This window comes from Somniosus microcephalus, unplaced genomic scaffold (genome assembly GCF_052327205.1).
Source record: "Somniosus microcephalus isolate GS21.2 unplaced genomic scaffold, FLI_Smic_1.0 scaffold71, whole genome shotgun sequence".
Classification (NCBI taxonomy): domain Eukaryota; kingdom Metazoa; phylum Chordata; class Chondrichthyes; order Squaliformes; family Somniosidae; genus Somniosus; species Somniosus microcephalus.
The window spans coordinates 85,055-94,541 of record NW_028225258.1 but is presented as its reverse complement, the minus strand read 5'-3'; the positions used below and the strand labels follow the sequence as shown (position 1 = coordinate 94,541).

Here is a 9,487-nt window from a genome sequence, read left to right as displayed (position 1 = left end):
TCACTTGGAATGGTCACACAATGGGAGCAGTGAGGTCATCACTTGGAATGGTCACACAATGGGAGCAGTGACGTCATCACTTGGAATGGTCACAATGGGAGCAGTGAGGTCATCACTTGGAATGGTCACACAATGGGCGCAGTGAGGTCATCACTTGGACTGGTCACACAATGGGAGCAGTGAGGTCATCACTGATGTAACTATCAATTCATCCAATGAAAAGCGACGAGTTAGGAAAGTAACTATAGGTTTTTATTGGCTAAATAACAGAGCCCACCCTCGTGGGTGATCGAATACAAGGAGGAATGCCAGCCAGTCGACTACCTTTATACCTGGGCAGGTAGGTGGAGTCATGGGCGGAGTCAGCAGTGGTCAGCCCAGGTATATCAGCGTGACAAGAGGCGACCTTGTATAGTGATACAACAGTGTGAACAGTGATAACCATAGAGTAACGATATAACAGTGATAACTATAATGTAACGATAGTGAACGATAAAAGTGGTTTACCACATTCACCCCTTGTTTAGATTTGAGTCCGGCGGGGTGAAGTGTACTACCAGTTCTGGTATGTCAGTCTGTCCGGAGGCCTCGTAAGCCTTTCTGATCGTCGCAGCGGCGGTGTTGCATTATCCGGTGTTAATGCTGGTGTCTGCGTGGTCGGCGAAGGCTCGTGGGGTTCCGGCATGCCGTCTACCTTGGCTGGAATTGGGGGGGGTGGTGGGGGTGAAGGTGGTGTCTCAGGAGTGCCCGAGGGTGTGAGGTCTCGTAAGGAGACTGTGTCCTCCCGCCTGTCTGGGTATGCCACATAGGCGTACTGGGGGTTGGCGTGCAGGAGGTCCACCCTCTCGACCAGGGGGTCCGTTTTATGGGCCCTCACATGCTTTCGCAGCAAGACGGGCCCCGGAGAGGTCAGCCAGGTTGGTAGCGTGGTTCCCGTAGTCGACTTCCTGGGGAAAACAAACATTCGTTCATGGGGGGTGGCATTGATGGCAGTGCAAAGTAGTGACCGGGTGGAATGCAGCGCTGCCGGGAGGACTTCCTACCAGCGGGAGGTTGGGAGGCCCTTAGACTTTAAGGCTAAGAGGACGGCCTTCCATACCGTCGCGTTCTCTCTTTCCACCTGGCCGTTCCTTCGGGGGTTGTAGCTGGTGGTCCTGCTTGCAGCAATACCTCTCGCTAGTAGGAACTGACGGAGTTCCTCGCTCATGAAGGAGGAGCCCCGGTCACTATGTATATAGTTTGGGAACCCGAACAAGGCGAAGAGGTCGTTCAGGCATTTAATGACCGTGGTACTGGTCATGTCTGGGCAGGGGAAGGCAAAGGGGAAATGGGAGTACTCATCAACAATGTTGAGGAAGTACACATTATGGTCAGAGGACGGGAGGGGCCCCTTAAAGTCGATGCTCAGGCGCTCGAAGGGGCGGGTGGCCTTGATCAGGCTTGCTCTGTCCGGCCTAAAGAAGTGCGGTTTGCACTCGGCACAGGTCTGGCAGTTCCTGGTCATGGTCCTGACCTCCTCGATGGAGTAGGGCAGGTTGCGGGCCTTAATGAAGTGGTAAAGTCTGGTGACCCCGGGGTGGCAGAGGTCGTTGTGGAGGGTCTGAAGTCTATCACTTTGCGCGCTGGCGCATGTAATTCGTGACAGAGCATCGGGGGGTTCGTTCCGCTTACCTGGCCGGTACAAGATATCATAATCATAGGTGGAGAGCTCGATTTTCCACCTCAAGATCTTGTCATTCTTGATTTTGCCCCTCAGCTTGTTATTAAACATAAAAGCGACCGAACGTTGGTCGGTGAGGAGGGTAAATCGTTTGCCTGCCAGGTAGTGCCTCCAGCGTCGTACCGCCTCCACAATCGCCTGGGCCTCCTTCTCGACCGACGAGTGTCGGATCTCAGGGCCCTGTAGGGTCCTTGAGAAGGCCACCGGTCTCCCCTCCTGGTTAAGGGTGGCGGCTAGGGCGAAGTCGGATGCATCGCTCTCGACTTGGAAGGGGATGGACTCATCCACTGCGTGCATTGTGGCCTTGGCAATGTCTCCCTTAATGAGGGAGAAGGCTGCACACGCTTCCTCCGTAAGGGGGAAGGATGTAGACTTCATGAGGGGTCTGGCTTTGTCCGCATAATTGGGCACCCATTGGGCATAGTAGGCGAAGAGCCCCAGGTTTCTCTTCAGTGCCTTTGGACAGTGGGGGAGGGGTAGCTCCATGAGGGGGCACATTCTTTCGGGGTCGGGGCCGATGACTCCGTTCTCTACTACACAGCCGAGGATGGCAAGGCGCGAGGTGTTAAACACACATTTATCCTTATTGTAGGTGAGGTTGGGCCGTACGGAGGAATCTCTCCAGATTAACATCGTGGTCCTGCCGGTCGCGGCCGCAGATGGTGACGTTATCTAGATAGGGGAACGTGGCGTGCAGCCCGTTCTGGTCAACCATCCGGTCCATCTCCCTTTGGAAGACCGAAACCCCGTTGGTGACGCCGAAGGGAACCCTAAGGAAGTGGTAGAGGCGGCCGTTCGCCTCGAAGGCTGTATACTGGCGGTCCTCAGGGCGGATAGGGAGTTGGTGATAGGCCGACTTAAGGTCGATGGTGGAGAATACCCGGTACTGCGCAATCTGATTGACCATATCAGATATGTGGGGAAGGGGGTATGCGTCCAGCTGGGTGTACCTGTTTATGGTCTGGCTGTAGTCGATGCCCAGGCGGTTTTTATTGCCGGTCTTAACGACCACGACCTGGGCACGCCAGGGGCTGGTGCTCCCCTCGATGATGCCCTCCTTCAGGAGACGCTGCACCTCAGAGCTAATGAAAGCTCTGTCCCCGGCGCTGTACCGCCTGCTCTTGGTAGCGACGGGTTTGCAGTCGGGGGTGAGGTTAGCGAACAGGGAAGGTGGCGGGACCTTGAGGGTGGATAGGCCGCAGGTGTTACGCGGTGGGCGGTTTAAAATCTGCTGGTTGTCGACTGTGAGTGGGGGGAGGGGTCCGCCGTATGCTAGCGTAACGCTTTGGAGGTGGGATTGGAAGTCTAGGCCTAGTAGGACGGCAGCGCATAGCTGGGGCAGGACGAGGAGTTTAAAATTTTTATACTCCGTACCCTTAACCGACAGGGTCACAACACAGTAGCCGCTGATGTCTGTGGCGTGTGACCTCGATGCCATCGAGATCCGGTTGCGCGTTGGCAGGACAGGGAGGGAGTAGTGGCTCACCGTGTCTGGGTGGATGAAGCTCTCCGTGCTTCCGCTGTCGAACAGGCAGGTCGTGGCGTGGCCGTTTACTTTGATGTCCATCATCGACTTGGACAGGTGATGCGGGCGGGCCTGGTCCAGTGTGACGGAGGCTAGTGTATAGCTGAGCGTGTTGTTGTAGTCTGCGGTTGAGGCGGTAGTCGGGTCTAGAGGCACGGTGGCGGTCGGGGGTGGTGGGTAAAATGGCGTCTCCCACGAGTCGGGACCAGCGGGAGCAGCGAGGAGGAGCTCGGGAGAAAACCCGGCGACCAGCGAGGCCCGAGACCAGTCGGGAGCAGTGTGGTGAGACCGGTATAAAAACCGGAGAGAGGCGAGGCCCGAGACCAGTCGGGACCAGCGGGAGCAGCGAGCAGCAGCTCGGGAGAAAACCCGGCGACCAGCGAGGCCCGAGACCAGTCGGGACCAGCGGGAGCAGTGAGTCGGAGCCCGGTATAAAAACCGGAGAGAGGCGAGGCCCGAGACCAGTCGGGACCAGCGGGACCAGCGAGGAGGAGCTCGGGAGAAAACCCGGCGACCAGCGAGGCCCGAGACCAGTCGGGACCAGCGGGAGCAATGTGGTGAGACCGGTATAAAAACCGGAGAGAGGCGAGGCCCGAGACCAGTCGGGACCAGCGGGAGCAGCGAGGAGCAGCTCGGGAGAAAACCCGGCGACCAGCGAGGCCCGAGACCAGTCGGGACCAGCGGGAGCAGTGAGTCGGAGCCCGGTATAAAAACCGGAGAGAGGCGAGGCCCGACCAACTCAGCAGCGGGGAGAGAGGTAAAAAGTAATCAGTGTGTGACGTCACCAGGGAGCAGGTAGGTGATTGGTTGGTGAGTATTTCTCTTTTTTCAATACAAGCTTGAATTCTGTGGTGTTAAATTTCTGTGGTGTAGTGGGGATAGTTGGTAAATAAAGCGCCCTAGAGCATACCTGTAACTGGGGTATTGAATAAATTTTTTAAGTAATTAAAGGGGTACGTCATGGCAGGAGAGTTCAGACCCGTGCTCTGCTCCTCCTGCTCCATGTGGGAAGTCAGGGATGCTGCCAGTGTCCCTGATGACCATGTGTGCGGGAAATGCATCCAGCTGCAGCTACTTGTAGACCGCATTGCGGCGCTCGAGCTGCGGGTGGATGAATTTTGGAGCATGCGCGATGCTGAAAGGCTCGTGGATAACACGTTTAGCGAGTTGTGCACGCCTCAGGGTAGGGCAGCACAGGGGGTGACCATCAGGCGGAGCAACAAAGGCAGGCAGGTAGTGCGGGGAACCCCTGCGGACATCCCCCTTTCAAACAAGTATACCGCTTTGGATACTGTTGAGGGGGATGACTCACCAGGGAAAGGCAGCAGCGGCCAACTTCCTGGCACTGGGGGTGCTCCTGCTGCCCAGGAAGGGGGGAAAAAGAGTGGGAGAGCAATAGTGGTAGGGGATTCTATAGTAAGGGGAACAGATAGGCGTTTCTGTGGCCGTAGACGTGAATCCAGGATGGTTTGTTGCCTCCCTGGTGCCAGGGTCAAGGATGTCACTGAGCGGCTGCAGGGCATTCTGGAGGGGGAGGGAGAACAGCCAGTGGTCGTGGTCCACATTGGTACCAACGACATAGGTAAAAAGAGGGATGAGGTCCTGCAGCAAGAATTTAGGGAGCTAGGTGAAGGATTAAGGAGCAGGACCTCAAAGGTTGTAATCTCTGGATTACTCCCGGTGCCACGTGCTAGTAAGTATAGGAATAGGAAGATAGAACAGATGAATGCGTGGCTAAAGGGATGGTGCAGCGGGGAGGGCTTTAGTTTCCTGGATCACTGGGTCTGCTTCTGGGAAAGGTGGGACTTGTACAAGTCGGACGGTTTACACCTGAACCAGGGGGGAACCAATATCCTTGCGGGGAGGTTTGCTAGCACTGCTGGGGAGGGTTTAAACTAACTTGGCAGGGGGTTGGGGTACAGAGTGGAGCTATAGTAGGGGGTGATTTACAGCCAAATACAGAGGGAAAAACAAGTCAGCTGGGAAGGCAGAGCAAATATGTGAAGGCAAAAGAGAATATGGCAGGGCTGGAAGGCATTTATTTTAATGCAAGGAGTCTTGCAAATAAGGTGGATGAACTGAAGTTGTTGTTGAACACATGGGAGTACGATATTGTTGCTATCACGGAGACATGGTTGAGGGAGGGTCAGGACTGGCAGCTCAATATTCCGGGGTATAGAATCTTCAGGCGAGACAGAGGGGGGTGTAAAAGGGGAGGGGGTGTTGCAATATTAATTAAGGAGTCAATTACTGCTGTAAGGAGGGATGATATATTAGCGGGTTCCTCTAATGAGGCCATATGGGTAGAACTTAAAAACAAAAAGGGGGCAAGCACTTTGCTGGGAGTGTACTATAGGCCCCCAAACAGTCAGGGGGAGATAGAGGAACAGATATGTAGGCAAATCTCCGAGAAGTGCGAAAATAATAGGGTAATAATAGTGGGGGATTTCAACTTCCCCAATATAAATTGGGACAGTCAGAGTGTGAAAGGCTTAGAGGGTGCAGAATTCTTAAAGTGCATCCAGGAGAGCTTTTTGAGCCAACATGTAGAAAGTCCTACAAGAGAGGGGGCGGTACTGGACCTAATTCTGGGGAATGTAGCCGGGCAAGTGGTGGAAGTGTCAGTAGGAGAGCATTTTGGCGACAGTGACCATAATTCGGTGAGATTTAAGGTGGTCATGGAAAAAGACAAAGACGGCCCGGAAATAAGGGTTCTAAATTGGGGGAAGGCCGATTTTAATATGATAAGGCAGGATCTGGCCAAAGTGGACTGGGAGCAGCTGCTTATAGGAAAATCCACATCAAAACAGTGGGAGACTTTCAGAAGGGAAATAGAGAGAGTACAACGCCAACATGTTCCTGTAAAGGTCAAGGGTGGGACCAACAAGCAAAGGGAACCTTGGATGACAAGGGATATACAAAAATGCATTAGAAATAAAAGGGGGGCTTTTGGCAGTTACAAAAGACTAAAGACAGAAGAAGCCCTAGAGGAGTATAAAAAGTGCAGGGGCATACTTAAAAAAGAAATTAGGAGGGCGAGGAGGGGCCATGAAATAACACTGGCGAGCAAAATAAAGGAAAATCCTAAGATGTTTTATAAGTATATTAAGGGCAAGAGGATAACCAGGGAAAGGGTAGGGCCCATTAGGGACCAAAGTGGCAATCTGTGTGTAGAGCCAGAGGATGTAGGCGGGGTTTTAAATGAATTTTTTGCATCTGTGTTCACTATGGAGAAAGACGATGCAGACATAGAAATCGGGCAAGGGGACTGTGACATACTTGAACATATTAGCATCGAGAGGGAGGAGGTGCTAGCGGTTTTAGCGGGCCAGAAAGTGGATAAATCCCCAGGCCCGGACGAGATGTATCCCAGGCTGCTGTGGGAGGCAAGGGAGGAGATTGCAGGGGCTCTGACACAAATTTTCAGAACCTCTCTGGCCACAGGGGATGTACCAGAGGACTGGAGAACAGCTAACGTAGTACCATTATTCAAGAAGGGTAGCAGGGATAAACCAGGGAATTACAGGCCAGTGAGCCTAACATCTGTGGTAGGGAAATTATTGGAAAAAATTCTGAGGGACAAAATTAATCTCCACTTGGAGAGGCAAGGATTAATCGGGGACAGTCAGCATGGCTTTATCAAGGGTAAATCATGTCTAACAAATCTGATCGAATTTTTCGAGGGGGTGACTAGTGGGGTGGATGAGGGAAATGCTGTGGATGTGGTTTACATGGACTTCAGTAAAGCTTTTGACAAAGTCCCGCATAGGAGACTGGTCAAGAAGGTAAGAGCCCATGGGATCCAGGGTGCCTTGGCGCGTTGGATCCTAAACTGGCTGAGTGGCAGGAGGCAGAGGGTGATGGTCGAAGGTTGCTTTTGTGACTGGAAGCCTGTGTCCAGTGGGGTACCTCAGGGATCGGTGCTGGGTCCCTTATTGTTTGTGATCTACATAAATGATTTGGATGAAAATGTAAAAGGTATGATTAGTAAGTTCGCAGATGACACGAAAATTGGTGGGGTGGTAAATTGCGAGGAGGAAAGCCTCCGGCTACAGGACGATATAAACGGGTTGGTCAGATGGGCGGAGAAGTGGCAAATGGAATTTAACCCTGAAAAGTGCGAGGTGATGCATTTTGGACGGACAAATAAGGCAAGGGAATACACAATGAGTGGTAGGACCCTAGGAAGTACAGAGGGTCAGAGGGACCTTGGTGTACATGTACATAGATCCCTGAAGGCAGCGGAGCAGGTAGATAAGGTGGTTAAAAAGGCATATGGGATACTTGCCTTCATTAGCCGAGGCATAGAATATAAGAGCAGGGAGGTTATGATGGAGCTGTACAAAACGCTGGTGAGGCCACAGCTGGAGTACTGTGTGCAGTTCTGGTCGCCTCACTATAGGAAGGATGTGATTGCTTTGGAGAGGGTGCAGAGAAGATTCACCAGGATGTTACCTGGGATGGAGCGCCTCAGCTATGAAGAGAGGCTGGACAGGCTGGAGTTGTTTTCCTTGGAGCAGAGAAGGCTGAGGGGGGACCTGATTGAGGTGTACAAAATAATGAGGGGCATAGATAGGGTAGATAAAGAGGAACTTTTCCCCTTAGTAGGGGGGTCAATAACAAGGGGGCATAGATTCAGGGTAAGGGGCAGGAGATTTAGAGGGGATTTGAGGAGGAACTTTTTCACCCAGAGGGTGGTTGGAATGTGGAACTCAATGCCTGAAAGGGTGGTGGAGGCAGGAACCCTCACAACATTCAAGAAGCATTTGGATGAGCACTTGAAATGCCATTGCATACAAGGCTATGGACCAAATGCTGGAAAATGGGATTAGACTGGACAGGGATGGATGGGCAGCGCAGACACGATGGGCCGAAGGGCCTCTTTCTGTGCTGTCAAACTCTATGACTCTATGAGGTTGGACAAAATGGCGGAGAAGATGGCTTCCCCCATAACTCACGAGGCACTGCTGGTGTCGGTTGCCTGGATCAAAGATGGCCGCCCCCATGACTCACGTGTGGGGATGCTGGCCTCTGTGGCCTTGATGGAAGATGGCCGCCCCCACAGCTCGCATGAGGCACTGCTGGCCTCTGATGATCCACCTCTGCAGGCCTTGGCGAAGTGGCCTTTCTTCATGCAGTTTGAGCAGGTAGAGTTCCTGGCTGGGCAGCGCGCCCTCGGGTGTTCCGCCTGGCCGCAGAAGAAGCAGCCGGCGGCCCGATCGCGGGGGTCAGAGGTCGCAGCCGGTACCGGGGGTGGCGGTCCCGATTGGCTCCGGGACGCCGACACTGAGGTAGGTCCCGGGGGGGGGGGGGCGGGGTGTGCTGCGGGGGGTATTGGGGTCGGTCCCGAGTCCCAGGGTCGCAGGTTACAGTACCTTGAGTATGCCTCGAGGTCCCGATGGGCCACTTCTAGGGAGCGAGCGAGGGCTGCAGCTTTGTCCAGGTCGAGGTCGTTTGCTTCCAGTAGTCTTTGCCGTGAGTAGTCGGACCGCAGGCCTTTCACGAAGGCATCGCGGACATTGTCTTCAGTATTTTCTGCCGCCGTTACCGCTTTAAAGTTACAGTCTCTGCCGAGTGCTTGCAGCACCTGTAAAAATTCATCCACGGTCTCTCCTGGCTGTTGCGGGTGGGATCTTAGGAGGTGTCTGGCATACATGGAATTTACCAGGCTCAGGTACTGTCGTTTCAGCCGGTTGATGGTGTCCTCGTATGTTTTAAGGTCCCGGATGAGTGCGAATACTTTAGGGCTCACTTGGGCGGTCAGAACTCTTAGCTTGGATCTCTGAGGCACGCCGGATTCTCCCAGGTAGGACTCGAAACAGCTCAGCCAGTGTTCGAAGTCGAGGGCTGAGTTTGCAGCCTGTGGGTTTAGATCCAGGTACGGTGGTCTGAGGGCTCGCAGCCAGGCCGGCTGCTGTGGCTGTTGTAGCTCGGCGTCTGACGGCTGCTGTGGCTGTTGTAGCTGGGCGTCTGGCTGGTCGTTTGACTGCTCGCTTTGCTGCTCAGGGAACGACATTTTAAAATTTATCCAATAAAATTGATATAAGTATCAATTCAGCCAATGAAAAGCGACGAGTTAGGAAAGTAACTATAGGTTTTTATTGGCTAAATAACAGAGCCCACCCTCGTGGGTGATCGGATACAAGGAGGAATGCCAGCCAGTCGACTACCTTTATACCTGGGCAGGTAGGTGGAGTCATGGGCGGAGTCAGCAGTGGTCAGCCCAGGTATATCAGCGTGAC

At 53.6% G+C, this 9,487-nt stretch overlaps 1 protein-coding gene across 1 annotated transcript; it reads right to left on the bottom strand.

Annotated features, from left to right (window-relative positions):
• Positions 1–230: 230 nt before the first annotated feature.
• LOC147083142 (uncharacterized) lies at positions 231–9,261 on the bottom strand. The gene is made up of 2 exons (XM_085980222.1): positions 8,621–9,261; positions 231–947 (listed from the first exon to the last, which is right to left on the bottom strand). Exons 1-2 carry the CDS (start codon positions 9,259–9,261, stop codon positions 554–556), a joined length of 1,035 nt encoding a protein of 344 aa, XP_085836348.1. The 3' UTR covers positions 231–553.
• Positions 9,262–9,487: the final 226 nt, after the last annotated feature.